The sequence below is a fragment of the Calliphora vicina genome, chromosome 5 (genome assembly GCF_958450345.1).
Source record: "Calliphora vicina chromosome 5, idCalVici1.1, whole genome shotgun sequence".
Classification (NCBI taxonomy): domain Eukaryota; kingdom Metazoa; phylum Arthropoda; class Insecta; order Diptera; family Calliphoridae; genus Calliphora; species Calliphora vicina.
The window spans coordinates 107,681,297-107,700,647 of record NC_088784.1 but is presented as its reverse complement, the minus strand read 5'-3'; the positions used below and the strand labels follow the sequence as shown (position 1 = coordinate 107,700,647).

The 19,351-nt window shown below is 30.7% G+C and overlaps 1 protein-coding gene across 1 annotated transcript; it reads left to right on the top strand.

The window, feature by feature from the left end:
- Positions 1-11,159: 11,159 nt before the first annotated feature.
- On the top strand, positions 11,160-15,393 carry Hey (Hairy/E(spl)-related with YRPW motif). Its single transcript, XM_065513111.1, has 3 exons — positions 11,160-11,342; positions 11,447-11,661; positions 14,139-15,393. Exons 1-3 carry the CDS (start codon positions 11,167-11,169, stop codon positions 15,116-15,118), a joined length of 1,371 nt encoding a protein of 456 aa, XP_065369183.1. The 5' UTR covers positions 11,160-11,166; the 3' UTR covers positions 15,119-15,393.
- The last annotated feature ends 3,958 nt before the right edge of the window (positions 15,394-19,351 follow it).

The window sequence follows — 19,351 nt, the reverse complement described above, 5'->3', positions numbered from 1 at the left end:
TGTTTGAATGAGCTTTAGAAAAAATATTTAATTAAAACCGGTTAACCGTCTTACAAAAACCGGTTTGTCAAAATAACGAATAGTTAAATAAACCGAAACCGGTGGAGTTTACAAAGATGAAAAAACCGGTTAACCGGTATTCGGTTTTGGATACTCTATAAATAATGCTAGATTTTTTTTGAGATCTTTCTGTTGAATAGATACTCGGTATTTTAAAAATGTCTGCTTATGTTCGAATTCAGAAACAGAAATTTCCGAAAACGACATAAATTGACGATTCAAAGGTCCCTACTATTAGGTTCGTAAAAACCCATTTTATACTGATCTATCATTTACTACAAACTTAAGCCAGTTTACGCTAATTTTTATTATATTCCGTAAACCATATTTATTTATTATTTGATCCGTCTACAAAGTCCTTTTCCTGCTACAGTCAGTTAAACAATGATTATGGAGATTTAATTTGAACTTGTTTTTATAACAACAATGTGGCCTTAATCATTATCAAAATGAAAAGAATGGAAAGTTGTGTTTATTGTCGCTCTCTCGCTCACTCTCTCTCTCTTGCTCGCTGTCTCCGTTACTCTATTCACATCACTCTCTCGCAAAGTGTAATTAACTTTTGAAATATAGCAGGAAATAAACAAAAAATATTATATTATTACAAATAACAATCAGCAACAATCATGTCTTAAAAAAGCCAGTAAGTAAAATAGAAAGAATTAAAAAGAAAAAATAATAAAAAAAACAATTTTAACTAAAATCCATTGTCATGGGCACGTGGATAGTTGGAAATCATAAACAATAATAAGTATTTTTGAAATATTTGTTACATGTACTTGTATCCATTAATATGTATGTATGTTCCTTTCGAATAAGAAACAAAAAAAACACAAACAATTTCAAGTACTTATACACTGTGTGTATTTTGGGTACATCAAAAGGTTTTATTACAAATTTTGTTTCTTTTTGTGCATTAAAAAAAAGTTCGTCCAGCACGTGTGTAACGTGCGTGAGAAATGTCTTCGTAGTGCATTTCCCACGTCGTACCATCCATCCAAACAACCATCCATCCTTCTATCCATTCACTTTCATTCATATTTTTTGGGTGGTTCAAATTGTGTGTTCAGTTTTTATTTAATGTCGCATTTAAGTTTAACATTTGATATTGTTTGTATGTGTTTATTTATTCCTTTTACTTTGGGGGTGAGTTTTTTTTTAATATTTGATTTGGTTCAGTTTTTATTTTGCTCACACGAGAATATTGTTTGGTGGTCTTTTATTGATAGTGATTCCGTTTTTTTTAATAACAAACACAAGATTGTTTTGATTAATTATGTTAACATTTACATACATTCAAACAAAGTACATTGATGTTCGATTAAAAAACAACAGTAACTGGTAGTTATTCGCCTTAATTGGTTATTTTTTTCATAATGATGAAATTTTAATTATAACCGTAATTGAAACATGGACATTTTAATTATTATTTACTTGAGAAAAATATTTTAAATGAAAACAAATCTGATTTGAAATAGCGAATTTTTTTAATATCATAACTATAAAATATTTAAAGATCGTTTTATAATTAAGTCTAGTTTTTATAATATAAAATAACTCTAAAAATGCCTTTTAGAAACCATGTGGCGAAAGCATATTTTAATTGTCATTGTCAATCCGAATTTTGGTAGTTGGAAAGTTCTATTTACATGACATACAAATCGATATATTTGTATGTCATGTGGTCGAATTTGTCAGAAATCGATTTTTTATATAAAAACTCAAAATATCTAAATTCGCTAATAACTTGCCCAATAAGCGTTTAATCAAGAAAAGGACCTCGATCTGTGATCACTCATATTTCTGACCAAAAATCGATTTGTTATATAAAAACTCGAAATATCGTTAATATCTCTGTAAATAAGCGTTCAATTTAAAAAAGGAGCACCATCTGTGATCACTCATATTTCTGACCAAAAATTCATATTTTATATGAAAAACTCGAAATATCTTAAATCGTTAATATCTCTGTAAATAAGCGTTCAATTTAAAAAAGGAGCACCATCTGTGATCACTCATATTTCTGACCAAAAATTCATATTTTATATGAAAAACTCGAAATATCTTAAATCGTTAATATCTCTGTAAATAAGCGTTCAATTAAGAAAAGGAGCTCCATCTGTGATCACTCATATTTCTGACCAAAAATTCATATTTTATATGGAAAACTCGAAATATCTTAAATCGTTAATATCTCTGTAAATAAGCGCTCAATTTAAAAATGGAGCTCCATCTGTGATCACTCTATTTCTGACCAAAAATTCATATTTTATATGAAAAACTCGAAATATCTTAAATCGTTAATATCTCTGTAAATAAGCGTTCAATTTAAAAAAGGAGCACCATCTGTGATCACTCATATTTCTGACCAAAAATCCATATTTTATATGAAAAACTCGAAATATCTTAAATCGTTAATATCTCTGTAAATAAGCGTTCAATTTAAAAATGGAGCTCCATCTGTGATCACTCATATTTCTGACCAAAAATCCATATTTTATATGAAAAACTCGAAATATCTTAAATCGTTAATATCTCTGTAAATAAGCGTTCAATTAAGAAAAGGAGCTCCATCTGTGATCACTCATATTTCTGACCAAAAATTCATATTTTATATGAAAAACTCGAAATATCTTAAATCGTTAATATCTCTGTAAATAAGCGCTCAATTTAAAAATGGAGCTCCATCTGTGATCACTCATATTTCTGACCAAAAATCCATATTTAATATGAAAAACTCGAAATATCTTAAATCGTTAATATCTCTGTAAATAAGCGTTCAATTTAAAAAAGGAGCACCATCTGTGATCACTCATATTTCTGACCAAAAATTCATATTTTATATGAAAAACTCGAAATATCTTAAATCGTTAATATCTCTGTAAATAAGCGTTCAATTAAGAAAAGGAGCTCCATCTGTGATCACTCATATTTCTGACCAAAAATTCATATTTTATATGGAAAACTCGAAATATCTTAAATCGTCAATATCTCTGTAAATAAGCGCTCAATTTAAAAATGGAGCTCCATCTGTGATCACTCATATTTCTGACCAAAAATTCATATTTTATATGAAAAACTCGAAATATCTTAAATCGTTAATATCTCTGTAAATAAGCGTTCAATTTAAAAAAGGAGCACCATCTGTGATCACTCATATTTCTGACCAAAAATCCATATTTTATATGAAAAACTCCAAATATCTTAAATCGTTAATATCTCTGTAAATAAGCGTTCAATTAAGAAAAGGAGCTCCTCTGTGATCACTCATATTTCTGACCAAAAATTCATATTTTATATGAAAAACTCGAAATATCTTAAATCGTTAATATCTCTGTAAATAAGCGTTCAATTTAAAAAAGGAGCACCATCTGTGATCACTCATATTTCTGACCAAAAATCCATATTTTATATGAAAAACTCGAAATATCTTAAATCGTTAATATCTCTGTAAATAAGCGTTCAATTAAGAAAAGGAGCTCCATCTGTGATCACTCATATTTCTGACCAAAAATTCATATTTTATGTGAAAAATTCCAAATATCTTAAATCGTTAATATCTCTGTAAATAAGCGCTCAATTTAAAAATGGAGCTCCATCTGTGATCACTCATATTTCAGACAAAAAATTCATATTTTATATGAAAAACTCGAAATATCTTAAATCGTTAACATCTCTGTCAATAAGCGTTCAATTTAAAAAAGGAGCTCCATCTGTGATCACTCATATTTCTGACCAAAAATTCATATTTTATATGGAAAACTCGAAATATCTTAAATCGTTAATATCTCTGTAAATAAGAGTTCAATTTCAGAAAGAAGCTCCATCCGTGATCACTCATATTTCTGACCAAAAATTCATATTTTATATGAAAAACTCGAAATATCTTAAATCGTTAATATCTCTGTAAATAAGCGTTCAATTAAGAAAAGGAGCTCCATCCGTGATCACGAAATATCTTAAATCGTTAATATCTCTGTAAATAAGCGTTCAATTTAAAAAAAGGAGCTCCATCTGTGATCACTCATATTTCTGACCAAAAATTCATATTTTATATGAAAAACTCAAAATATCTTAAATCGTTAATATCTCTGTAAATAAGCCTTCAATTAAGAAAAGGAGCTCCATCCGTGATCACTCATATTTCTGACCAAAAATTCATATTTTATATGAAAAACTCGAAATATCTTAAATCGTTAATATCTCTGTAAATAAGCGTTCAATTTAAAAAAGGAGCTCCATCTGTGATCACTCATATTTCGGACCAAAAATTCATATTTTATATGAAAAACTCGAAATATCTTAAATCGTTAATATCTCTGTAAAAAAGCGTTCAATTCAGAAAAGGAGTTTCATCCGTGATCACTCATATTTCTGACCAAAAATTTATAATTTTAATGAAGATCTCAAAATATCTTAAATCGTTAATATCTCTGTAAATAAGCGTTCAATTAAGAAAAGGAGCTCCATCCGTGATCACTCATATTTCTGACCAAAAATTCATATTTTATATGAAAAACTCGAAATATCTTAAATCGTTAATATCTCTGTAAATAAGCGTTCAATTTAAAAAAGGAGCTCCATATGTGATCACTCATATTTCGGACCAAAAATTCATATTTTATATGAAAAACTCGAAATATCTTAAATCGTTAATATCTCTGTAAATAAGCGTTCAATTTAAAAAAGGAGCTCCATCCGTGATCACTCATATTTCTGACCAAAAATCCATATTTTATATGAAAAACTCGAAATATCTTAAATCGTTAATATCTCTGTAAATAAGCGTTCAATTTAAAAATGGAGCTCCATCTGTGATCACTCATATTTCTGACCAAAAATCCATATTTTATATGAAAAACTCGAAATATCTTAAATCGTTAATATCTCTGTAAATAAGCGTTCAATTTAAAAATGGAGCTCCATCTGTGATCACTCATATTTCTGACCAAAAATCCATATTTTATATGAAAAACTCGAAATATCTTAAATCGTTAATATCTCTGTAAATAAGCGTTCAATTAAGAAAAGGAGCTCCATCTGTGATCACTCATATTTCTGACCAAAAATTCATATTTTATGTGAAAAATTCCAAATATCTTAAATCGTTAATATCTCTGTAAATAAGCGCTCAATTTAAAAATGGAGCTCCATCTGTGATCACTCATATTTCAGACAAAAAATTCATATTTTATATGAAAAACTCGAAATATCTTAAATCGTTAATATCTCTGTAAATAAGCGTTCAATTTAAAAAAGGAGCTCCATCTGTGATCACTCATATTTCTGACCAAAAATTCATATTTTATATGGAAAACTCGAAATATCTTAAATCGTTAATATCTCTGTAAATAAGAGTTCAATTTCAGAAAGAAGCTCCATCCGTGATCACTCATATTTCTGACCAAAAATTCATATTTTATATGAAAAACTCGAAATATCTTAAATCGTTAATATCTCTGTAAATAAGCGTTCAATTAAGAAAAGGAGCTCCATCCGTGATCACGAAATATCTTAAATCGTTAATATCTCTGTAAATAAGCGTTCAATTTAAAAAAAGGAGCTCCATCTGTGATCACTCATATTTCTGACCAAAAATTCATATTTTATATGAAAAACTCGAAATATCTTAAATCGTTAATATCTCTGTAAATAAGCGTTCAATTAATAAAAGGAGCTCCATCTGTGATCACTCATATTTCTGACCAAAAAATCATATTTTATATGAAAAATTCGAAATATCTTAAATCGTTAATATCTCTGTAAATAAGCCTTCAATTAAGAAAAGGAGCTCCATCCGTGATCACTCATATTTCTGACCAAAAATTCATATTTTATATGAAAAACTCGAAATATCTTAAATCGTTAATATCTTTGTAAATAAGCGTTCAATTAATAAAAGGAGCTCCATCTGTGATCACTCATATTTCTGACCAAAAAATCATATTTTATATGAAAAATTCGAAATATCTTAAATCGTTAATATCTCTGTAAATAAGCGTTCAATTTCAAAAAGAAGCTCCATCCGTGATCACTCATATTTCTGACCAAAAATTCATATTTTATGTGAAAAATTCCAAATATCTTAAATCCTTAATATCTCTGTAAATAAGCGCTCAATTTAAAAATGGAGCTCCATCTGTGATCACTCATATTTCTGACCAAAAATTCATATTTTATATGAAAAACTCGAAATATCTTAAATCGTTAATATCTCTGTAAATAAGCGTTCAATTTAAAAAAGGAGCTCCATCTGTGATCACTCAACATATCACTCATGACTAGGGGGCGGATTTTCATGCATTTATTATTGGAAAATATGCGCCTAAAATATGCTTCAAAAAAATCAAAATATGACCTAAAAATTTAAAAAATATGCTGTTATATTTTTGTGCAGAAACATAAAATAATTAAGTATGGAATTCGAAATGTCCAAAAAATACACAACACTGTTGCCAGCAGTTAGAACTCTTTAAATTATACCAGGAATTAAACAAATAAAGTTCTAAAACTATTTTTAAAATAATTTTTCTTCTGAAAAAACGATGGACGATATATTAATTGTAATATCTTGGTATGAATACTTGTTTAAATCCATAATCTTTAGAGCTTCTCTATTTTGATCGTGCTGTAAAGTAGCATCCAACCTTAATATTTATCTCGTAATAACCAAGCAATTAAGCAATTAGTAAATGTATCCCTTATAGAGGGAAATAATATCTGATCACTTGGCTGACTCCAATTTATATATTTTGGGTCATTTGACGTGCTATTTGTAATGCAGAGAGAAGTCAATTGGTTACTTTATACATCCCATGGAATCTAGCATAAAGACAATTATCACTTAAGTGTCTCTATGTAATCTATAGTGTCTCTAAGTTATCCAAAATCACTAGTTTACGACAGTCTCGTAGAAATTACTGTCAGGAGCGGTAACTGTGTATGTGAATCTTTCGATAACGAAATCTCTTATAAATCGAATTTGCAATTAAAACAAATATGAATGTTTTTCGATACATTTAATGATTTTTTGATACTTAAAAAAACTAAACTTTTTTGAAGAAAAGTGTTTTGAAATGATAATTTTCAATTACTGTTAAAGAAATGAAGAACTTAATGCCAGTTTCTCGATGTCGAAAGAAGTTAGTTAGTAAATGTTATCTACTGCTATTTCTATAATAAATTCGACAAAAAAAATGTCGAAATAATGTATTGCCCATTAATGACAAAAAATTATATTTTTATTAAAAATTGGCATAATATGCATATAAATATGCATTTTGAAGTAAAATATAACAAAATATGCATTATCAATAAAATATGCAAAAATATGCACTAACAAATCGATGCCATTTTGCAGCAAAATGTGCGATTCAGATAGATAATTGGTCTACATTGTATTTGGAAAAAACATGCATTTGCATATAAATCCGCCCCCTACTCATGACCAAAAATTCATATTTTATATGAAAAACTCGAAATATCTTAAATCGTTAATATCTCTGTAAATAAGCGTTCAATTTAAAAAAGGAGCTCCATCTGTGATCACTCATATTTCTGACAAAAAATTCATATTTTATATGAAAAACTCGAAATATCTTAAATCGTTAATATCTCTGTAAATAAGCGTTCAATTTAAAAAAGGAGCTCCATCCGTGATCACTCATATTTCTGACCAAAAATCCATATTTTATATGAAAAACTCGAAATATCTTAAGTCGTTAATATCTCTGTAAATAAGCGTTCAATTAAGAAAAGGAGCTCCATCTGTGATCACTCATATTTCTGACCAAAAATTCATATTTTATATGAAAAACTCGAAATATCTTAAATCGTTAATATCTCTGTAAATAAGCGTTCAATTTAAAAAAGGAGCTCCATCTGTGATCACTCATATTTCTGACAAAAAATCCATATTTTATATGAAAAACTCGAAATATTTTAAGTCGTTAATATCTCTGTAAAAGCGTCAAATTAAGAAAAGGAGCTCCATCTGTCATCACTCATATTTCTGACCAAAAATTCATATTTTATATGGAAAACTCGAAATATCTTCAATCGTTAATATCTCTGTAAATAAGCGTTCAATTAAGAAAAGGAGCTCCATCCGTGATCACTCATATTTCTGACCAAAAATTCATATTTTATATGAAAAACTCGAAATATCTTAAATCGTTAATATCTCTGTAAATAAGCGTTCAATTTAAAAAAGGAGCTCCATCTGTGATCACTCATATTTCTGACCAAAAATTCATATTTTATATGAAAAACTCGAAATATCTTAAATCGTTAATATCTCTGTAAATAAGCGTTCAATTTAAAAAAGGAGCTCCATCTGTGATCACTCATATTTCTGACCAAAAATCCATATTTAATATGAAAAACTCGAAATATCTTAAATCGTTAATATCTCTGTAAATAAGCGTTCAATTAAGAAAATGAGCTCGATCTGTGATCACTCATATTTCTGACCAAAAATCGATTTTTTATATAAAAACTCAAAATATCTAAATTCGCTAATAACTTGGCAAATAATGCTCGATCTCTCTCTCTCTCTCGACCAAAATTCGATTACTTATATAAAAACTACATGTATTCTGTTGTTGCAAGACTTAGGTTTTTGACAAGAAAGTTAGGTTCTTTGTTTCTCAATAGCGCTTCTATGTATATTTTATTCTATGTCCTATATGAATAAAAATTATCATTCAATAATAAGTTTTTTTTCTTTTTAACTATTTTTACCCTTTTCAAACCGCTTCTCACAAATTCACAAATCGAACACAAGCATTTTTTTAACTTGGACAGGACAACGTCTGTCGGGTCAGCTAGTTTAAAATATAAACTTAACGGGTGTTCAAGAGGATAAAGGAACATTATTTTTCTTTTAATTGTACTTTTTTAATATATTTAATTAGTTAGCTTTATACATTAAAGTTGGCTAATATGCTTCTCAGTAAAGAAATAATCAAGTATATGTGTATGCTCAATGGTATTATGATACCAAAAAAGGAGAACTAAACCAAACTAAGGAGTACTTTTTCGTTCTTCAAAATGGTACTTTTTGAATTTTCTATAATATTGAACATAGAACAGGAAATTACTTTGATTTCAAAGATTTTTGGCGGTTCAAGTGTGGAAAAGGACTCAGAAAGCGATTCTAAGTCTATCGGTATACTTTAAGGTGGGTGTTAGACTAATATTTTTGGGCGTTACAAACATCTGCACAAACGCATAATACCCTCCCCACAATGTTGATGTAGGGTATAAAAATGAGAAAAGGGAAAAAACTCCCGGGGAATTTTTATTCATAATTGACTGATTGTGTTTACTCGCGTAAAACATATATTCACGAACAATTTACGGCAATTCTTTAAAAGTTGATGTCAGCAATCATCAAGGTAACAATCGGACATATTTTAAAAATCGGTAATTTTTGGTTTCATTTGTATACAAACATATAATTTTCCGCCAAAAATTATTACCTCAATTATTTATAGGCTATGCAAATGTCAAAAGTCTAGTAAGAATAATTTATGTTGGATTTATTCTGTAAGTTAGAAACTGTTAATAAAAACTCTTGAAAATAATAAAACCAAGAGAAAAACATATAATACATATGTATGTATTCGAATCGAGTTACGGAGTTATATGTAACTTTAAATATTATTGGTGGAAATGGAACGGTTTGATTTAATGTTCATTTAATAGACTCCCAAAGTCAATGTGGAAGAATAAAGTGTGTGAATGAAATATATCTGCAGACAACCGGTAATCACTTAAGGAAGGCCTTAAGATTTAAGCAGCAGTCAATGATTAATATCTAGACCACAACTAAATGTTTACAAATTCACCTGTTCTATGACCTAATTACAATTGCAAATACTAAACGCCATGGGCGTTCTCCAATATCCTTCTCAATGTCGTACGATGACCTACAAGAGCAGATACAAATTTTTGCATAACAAATACATACTGAACAACAACAGTAAGAGAGCAACAGTGAGTAGTGAATGCACTTGTTGGGGGCAACACACGACCAGCATAAGTTCTAAACGCGTGCTCCATATTCATTGACAATCATCTAACAAATTCACAAAATACTGGCGACAAAACGAACAACTAAGTACTACAACACCGCCTAAAAACATCAGACTTTCATACATATTAATAATACAACAATATTTGAATAGATAACTTGTCAAGAGGTATAAACAAACAACGGCAGCCTGGGCGACGGCGACGACAGTGACAACAATCGATAAAACGTCGTTGACTATATTCAACAATATTTGTTTGTCAACAACTATTTGTGGTAGAGTGTTACAGCATAAGGACCAAAACTTCTAAGATTAAGCAACAAGCTTTCGGCTAAAAAATAGACCTCCCGAAAAACATGTGGAAACATGAATTAAACAAATACAAAACCAACAACAACAATCACTAAGCAGAAAAATACACAAAGTTAACAACTATTGCAGTTGCTATTATTGTTTTTTGTTGTTTGACAATACACTTGTAACAACTACAACAACAACTACTAACGAAATTGTTCGTTTCATGGTCGGTTAAATTTTCTTCTCTCTCTAACGCTCTTTATCCTTTGCCCATCATATTCTCTCTCTTTATTGCACTTATTGCTTAAACGATCACACAATGCAGAGAATTAACCCTTACAGGATGCGGATGTATTAGTTGTACGTGGAATAGTTTGGCGAACGGGTGGTTTTTATGTTGCAGCAAATGGGGTGGCTTATGAAGTTCAGATTTTATTGGTGAAAGGACGTTAAGATTGCCTGGAGTTTGAGTTGTGGCACATGCTGGTCGTGCGTTTCAAAATCAGTCGAACGTCGTTCATACACACGATAAGTCACGTGCTCTAAAACTAGCTCTACTGCTATAAGAATAAAAATCTACAACTAAAAATTATTTTTTAAAAAATATTATTAAAAAAATTAACAAAAAAATATTTAAACAAATAAGAAAAGTGCTGAAGAAATTATTTAAAAGAAAAAAATTAAACAATTTTTATAAAAAGAATTAAAAAATTAAAAATTAAAAAAATAATTAGAAAAAGTTAAAGAAAAAAGTTTTTATTTTGTAAACAAAATGGATCACAATATGCATCATAACAATGCTGCTCTACATTGGAGCTATGGCGCCGCCGCAGTGCCAACTACGCCGCAAAATCACTGGGTACCACCCCCACAAACACAAAGTTTAAAACGTGCCATGTCCGAAAGTGATTGTGAAGAATTATATTCCGAGGAATCCTCCAAAGAACAGTGAGTTGTTTTGTAAAAATTAATTCTAATATGATAGATAGGCTTATTGGTGAATTTTCAATGAACAGTATTTTCTAATTGGATGTGTTTCTTTTAATTTTTAGAATTTCTCCCAGTGGAACCAACAGTTGCCAGCTAATGAGTCGCAAAAAACGCCGAGGTGTTATTGAAAAGAAACGCCGTGATCGTATCAATTCATCATTGACCGAATTGAAACGTTTAGTGCCTTCGGCCTATGAAAAGCAAGGTTCGGCTAAATTGGAAAAGGCCGAAATCTTGCAGTTGACTGTGGAACATTTGAAAAGCATGCAAAGCAAAGGTAATTATCAGCAAGAAGTTAAAAAACAAAAATTAAACTTAAGAATTAAAAAGTGAAAAATGTGTTGAGAGACAGTTCGTTATAACTTTGATTTACTGTATTTATTTCAAACTTCAAAATGAAGTTTTTGTTTTAATCCTGCGCATGTTTATTACGATGCAGATAAAGAAATTGCAAGAGAAAAAAATATTAAATTTCTTAAAAAAAAATGTTACTGTAAATATTAATTATAAAACCAGAATTCTAGAACCTTCGTCAGCATTCTGCGAGTCTTTTGGAGTCAGTTGTAAATAAAAAACCTCTATTTAACTCTCATTATAGAGTAATTTTTTTTGTTGATTTAAATCAACATTACGAAAACTCCAAATTACCCGAACAAAACTAATTATGAAATTTCAAAAATAATAAAATTTTTATTGTAAACATTCTGCGAGTATTTTGGTGTCAGTTGTAAATAAAAAAACTCTATTTAACTCTCATTATTGAGAAATAGAATTTGGGAGTTTTTGAAATTACGAAAACTCCAAATTACTTGAGCATAATCAATTACGAAAATTAAGAAATAATAAAATTTGTATTTAATTTCTATTGTAAACATTAAAGCGAGTGATTTTGGAGTCAGTTGTAAACAATAACTCAATTTAACTCTCATTATTTAGAAATAGAATACGGGAGTGTTTTTAATTTACTTTGTTTTTGTTGATTTAAATCCAAATTAACTGCAAAAATGCTTCATTTTGAAATTGAGATTTTAATATAAAACGCCAGAATTATTAAAAATGCACTGTTCGGTACAGGTTCATTCATTTTGCTCCCACCAAATACAGAGAATTAACTTAGCGCAATGGATATTTGGCTTTGGTGTCGATTCGGCTGGTTGATCGGACTTAACATACGATCTCTAACACTTCGGGTTATCTTAATGTATCCATTTTTCATCGCAAGTAATGATTCGGGGCAAAAATTATTGTTTCAGACATACAAAATCGTCTTTCAAGGTCTCTCAGCTTTAATTCGTTTGGTACCCAATTACCTTGTTTTTGGATAAATCCAGCTGCTCGTAAACGTTTTGAAATTGCTGATCTTGTTAAGTTTTACACCAGTCTTCATGATGTAATGACTCCAATTTTTGGCTTGGGCGATCTTTGTCTTCCGTGTCAAAATCACCACCCACTTCTGACTACATAAATTCCATTTCTCGCACGTTGGAACCGATGGAACTAATTCACCATAAACTTCGGTGTGCTTCAGCGGCACTTTTTCCAAATTAAAAAAGTAAAGCTAAACTTTCCGCATATGACGCTTTCTTGGCACATAATTCGATACTTTCAAAGCAAAAAAAAACCTTGTTGTTTACACTATAATGTTCAATAACTAAGTGAGAATAAATGACAGATATGTACACTTCAAAATGACATATAAGTTATTAAAAACAAAATCCGTGTTCAAAATATACGTCATCTGTTGTAAATCCCAATTTTTTAGAATGTATTTTTTGTCTCTCCTGACAAATTTATGAAAATGGACTTAGCACATTTGCACACTAAGCTACCGATATGTTTAGCTTCCCATTTTGCCAAAATAAAAAAATTTCTTTGACTAAAATAAAAGCTTTTCACCAAAAAACAAAAACGATTTATTCAAAAAAGAGCAACAAGATTTTTCACAATAAACACATATTTTTTTTTCGAAAAAGTCTTTTTTACAAAAATAAAACTCCAAAAACTTCCCTTTCACAAAACATGTTTTAATTCTGACAAAAACAGATCTAATTTAATTGACCCTCAACGGGATATTCTGCACAAGTATCCTATTAATGAAAACCGGTTCTAACACAATATCAAATAGGTTTACAAGTTAATTGGATTTGAAATTAAAAACATTATAAACCAAACAAGAATAATTTATGTAATAAAAAACCAATTGCCAAATATGATTTCATATAAATTTTTTAATTTACTGGTAAAATAACGTAATATTTTCCCAACATTTTCAACAATTACTTGTAAAAAAAATCACTCATGTCTACTTAAATATAATAATCCATCTAATTTACTATGATTTCCAACTACACAAAGGAATAAAATAATATTCCCACACTTTTTAACCACTATTTTGAATAAAATTGGCACGGGTTAATATGTTTTTCCACAATTATCCCACGGCTTTCACTTATAAATACCACCCCCTGAACCCACCAAACATTAAACAACGATGAGACTACAAATGCAAGTGCATGTATGTTGTTTGATAGTGAGAAAGTTGCTTCAAACAGATTCGCAGCAGAGTCATCAAACACCCCTATAAACAAATCCTATAAGAATAGTTCACTTTTTTAATGGGAAAATAAGGGTAGTAGAAAAAACATTTAATGGGCTATTTCGTGGGAAACTTTATTTTAGAGAAATTATAATTGTTTACATTAATTGTGTCATAGAAAAATATTAACTTTTCCTTTTTCCTTTGTATTATTGCAGGTATGGATTCATTGGGTTATGATCCGCAAAGATTTGCTATGGAATATCACATTATTGGTTTTCGTGAATGTGCCGCCGAAGTGGCTAGATATTTGGTGACCATTGAAGGCATGGATATACAAGATCCTTTGCGTTTGAGATTAATGTCTCATCTACAGTATTTCGTGCAACAACGGGAAATGTCTAAAGGCTGTCCAGTAAGTCCCAGTGCATCGTGGGTTGGTCATCCTGCTGCTTCAGCTTCATCAGCGGCGGCAGCAGCTGCTGCTTACCAACCGAATTGTGGTGTAACACCATATCAAACATATCCTTCAACCACTACAACACATGCTTCAGTCAGTTCTTCATATGTGCCCAATTTACCTGCAGCATTACATCAATATCCCACTTTAAGTTCTTCGCCCAACAGCAGCAACATGCATCCTCAACAACAACAACAGCAGCAGCATGTTATGCCTCAACAACAGCAGCAACAACAACATACAGTAAGATCAACTTCGGTTGGTTCGGCTCAAGACACTCTGCCTTTAATGAATCATGCCACAGCCCAACAAGTTACAACACAACAGCAGCAGCAACAACCTCAAACACAAAGCCAGCAACAAGTTACACATCCTCAACGCACACCCACTTCCCATGAAGCTCATCAACAACCACAACAACAACAACAACAGCAGCAACAACAACAAACTCAATTGAGTAATAATCAAGCGACACATCACACCTACACCCAAAATCATACCCAAGACCATACACAACATCAGGGCGCCTCAACTTACATTGAACTGACCAGTGCTCAAACTCATAATAGTCACCGACAAACTACACCAACAGTTCCTAGCAGTAGTTTGGGTTATACCACCATGCCTCCCCAGTATCCGGTTAGTGTAGGTCAGGAATACAATCATCAAACGGGAGTTTATGTCACAGCTAATGGCTCAAAACCCTATCGTCCTTGGGGTGCTGAAATGGCCTATTAACAATGAAATTACCCTACACCAAGGAATAAAATGTGGGAACTACAAATACATACATGTTTGAAAATATCCGGAACTAGCTTTAGATTCTAAACAAAGAGTCTTTGGTTATAAACAAACAATTTAATCAAAGATCTAGCTGCTCAAAAGCCTTAAGCCAGTACCACAAAGTATACAGAGATGTCAAATTTGACGTTTCAAAAATTCAAAATCATATGATAGGGCAGTTATCTTAAAAAGGGATAGCAAATATTTTGTACTACAATATCAGTGATGTGTTAAAGCAAAACGCTATACATAACGCGAATATGGTAGACAAAGTAATGTAATCAAAACAAAACGATGAAAAGGGCAGTTTATAAAGATAGAGACAAATAGAAAACGAAATTATTTTCTGTCTCGTGACGCCTCTGTATACTTTGTGGCCAGTACCTTGTAGAGCTTCACTCTCATCCATACAAGCTGAAATTGTTTGCAACAACTGAGTGATTTTATTAAATCCTTAATTAAAAGTTTTGATTCAAATACATTATTCTAAAAACATGTTGTATTAAACAAGACTAAAAGTGTGATAATTGAAAAATACCAAATATAATATTTTGTGAAAAAATTGCAACAACCAAAGAAATTAGAAATAAGCAATTTAAGAAAAATTTAAAATTTTACCTAAACAAAAGCAACAGATCTAAGTCATTAGTTTTTAAGAATTAATTATAAATTAAACTAAGTATTTATTTTTTATACCATTGAAAAAAACAAAGAATTAATAAAACCACAATTAAAATAATTGAAAAGAAATTTGATTTTTGAATTTAAATAAACAACTTCCCGGTCAAAAATTAAGAAATTTGTCCGGGAATTGCTTAAAATAGCCCCCAGGACACAATATGTGTTATAATCTTGAATATTTTGGTATTGAAAATCAACAAAATCGGTCCATAAATGGCTGATATATAGGCCCGATTTTTTACTATCAGCTTTTTTACCCAAATATAAATACAAAGGTGAACTTCGCGGCTCTTAGCTGAAAGGGCAACGCTGCTCCTGTCAACAGGCATCTGTCAGTTGACTCCTGTCAAAATTTTAACAAGTTTGTGTTTGACAGCCATTGATAGCAAAGAAAAAAGTTAATAACATCTGCTCCTTAAGAATTATTTTTTGGGGAAAAAAACCATCACTCAAATTAAAGCTAAACTTGGAACTCTGCAATGCCGAATCTTAAATACCCTCCACCTGCATACATATTTTTGGTATATATGGCGATTATTTATGACAAATTTCAACTGAATAGCGATATTTATGCTAATTTAAGTGATTTTCGGAAGCTAACATTATATGGGGACTGTGGTCAAATATGGGCCGATCCACAAAAAATTTAGTGTTGTGATTTCTTTTAGCACGAAACTTATTTTTGCTGAATTTTGTATGGATACTGCAATTCTGAAGGCATTTATAGACCATAGAACCATATTTCGGGAAGAAATTTGTATGGGGGCTAGGAGAAATCATGAACCGATCCTTATAATTTTCACCAGACTTACTCCTTTTATCATAAAAGTAATGAGTGCAAAATTTTATGGTATTATCTGCAATATATTTACACAAATAACCAAAAATATGTGAAAATTGTAATTTTTTTTTAGGTTGTCTCACATTTTGGTTCATAGCTCTGGTTCTACTGAACCGATTTTGCTGATTTTCAATACCAAACTGCTTAGGACAACAATAAACATATTTTTTGCAAGTCTGCCAATGTTGTTTGCGTATTTTGGACGTGAGTGTGTTTTACACAGACACACAGACGGTCAGACAGACGGACATGGCTCAATCGACTTAGAATTTCATAAGGATTAAGAAAATATATACTTTGTTGGGTCTCAGATGAATATTTCTCAATGTTACACACGGAATGGCAAACTTATATATACCCTCATTCACCACTTGTGGTGGTTTAGATGTTAGTTTGCCAAACCAAACTAACATCTAAACCAGTGATGTTCACCCCATACAACAATTGTTTAAAAAATGTACACACATTTGTTGTGCTCTTTTAAAGAGCGTAACAAATGCCTCTCTTTTTAAAGAAATTCATTAAGCATTGTTGTTGGTTGGTTTTTGGATGAAGCATAGCAAACACACGCGTTTCAATTACGATTGAACACAAAAAAGACAAAGTCAAAAATAAATAAACAATTTGAGAGAATTTAGGCCGTATAATGTATATTCTTTCATTTCCTTAAAATTTATATTACTTTCATTTAATAAATTGGTTATATCTGGCAAAAATTCTAAATCTAAACATTCTTTATTTTGTTCTTATTTTAAGTGTTTGACATTATGTTTGCTGGGTAGCTCTCTCAGCAATACATCCTCATTTTTATTTTTGAACATCACTGATCTAAACCAGGGAAAGGCAACCTATACTATTGCATTTTACGACTGTATTAGTTATACACTCTCTCCGCTCTCACCTCGAATCGGTGTTGCCAGTAAACTTTCGTCTCTTTTCCCCAATTAAAAATGTAAAATCTCATATTGTTCATCATACATCTTCAAAAGTTGGGACATTTTTTTTTTCACTGGCAACGCTGATTCTTAAATTGTGCGATAAAAAAACGATACACAACCTGCTTGTTTGAGTTCTCAAGCTAGACTGATTAAAAGTTGTTTATTTCTCTACAATGCGTGTGTACACGTACGTAAGAGAAGAGTAAATGAAAAACGCGGCGCCCATGTTTTGCCTTTCCCTGATCTAAACAACCGAGAACTGTCACATCACCTGTCATAGAAAACAGTGTTGCCAATTTAAAGTTCTCCGCCACTCTTTATAACCAGATCAGGGGTTATCGGAATATCGAAAAAGAGAATGTCAAAAATAAAAAGTCTCACCCCCATTTTCTCAATATCTGTAGTGCGATTCACTAACTTTTAACGAACCGACAATCGTAATGTTTATCGACATAAATAATCGCTTGCAGTAACGATAGTGTGATTCAGTAATTTATTTTTAACGATTGTTGAAGATATAACATCTCTGTCTACAAAATATCAAAATAAGCGAAAAGTAGAAAACCATTATTTGACACATAATGAAATAATTAACCAGTGGTGTAGTGAGTACAACGTTGACTAGCAATCGGAAGGTTGTTGGTTCGACACTTGGCTGCGACTTGCATTTTTTTATTTATTTTTTTTTAGTAAATACATAATTTTTTAAATAATTCTACTAACAAAACAACTTATTTCCTGCCAAAATGTAAAGGATTACTTTTGGGACATCGCGAACAAAAATAAGTACTTGAATAATTAGTAGTACTATAATCGTCAAATTCCCATATTTTTTATATTTTATTGTAAATATTAATAAGTTAAGTAAACAAAAAATCCATTATTTTTACGATAGTTCCAGCTACAAAAGATGAAGATGACGAAGAAAAAATTGCAAATACACTTTATCGATTAAATAAACACAACTTAAATTATTGTCGCTAACATAACGAAAAAAAAACTGCTTTAAGTAACAGCTGACTTCAACCGACAGCGAATGTCGTTAAAAATGTTACTGAATAGCAAATTCGATAAATTTTCGTTATATTTATTTTAACGATACGATTATCGTTATAAAAGTTAGTGAATCGCACTACTGGTTATCGTTTTTCGTAACGATAAACCTCCAATTAATATTTTTTTTGTATGAGAATCGTATCGTCACGATAAAAAAATAACCAGAGATTGAGGGGTCAAACGTTCCTAACAAGTTTTCGGTCGTATACGAATGCGAGAATTAGCCCCCAATCAACGACATATCTCTGAAACAGTCCACACCAGGAGGGAAGAGTTTACCCCAAAGAGTATCTCCACGAATTTTTTTACAGAAAACTATGACTAAACCCCAGGAAACAGTGACGACATAAGCAAGGTAACATTTTCTATAGAAAACTGTGACTGACTTACATCCACGAGACGAGATTGTCTATAGAAAACAGGGAAAGGGATCCGCAAGATACAATTTTCTATAAAAACCAATGACGCACATCCGCGAAATACAATTTTCTATAAAAAAAACACTGTGACTGATATCCACAAAACAAGATCTTCTACAGAAAACTGTGACATCCGCAAGATACGATTTTCTACAGAAAACTGTGACATTCGCTGAATTTTCTATAGACATCCGTAAGATTTTATAACAAGTTTAGTGTTCATTATCTTTAAATGATTTATACCCATATACCC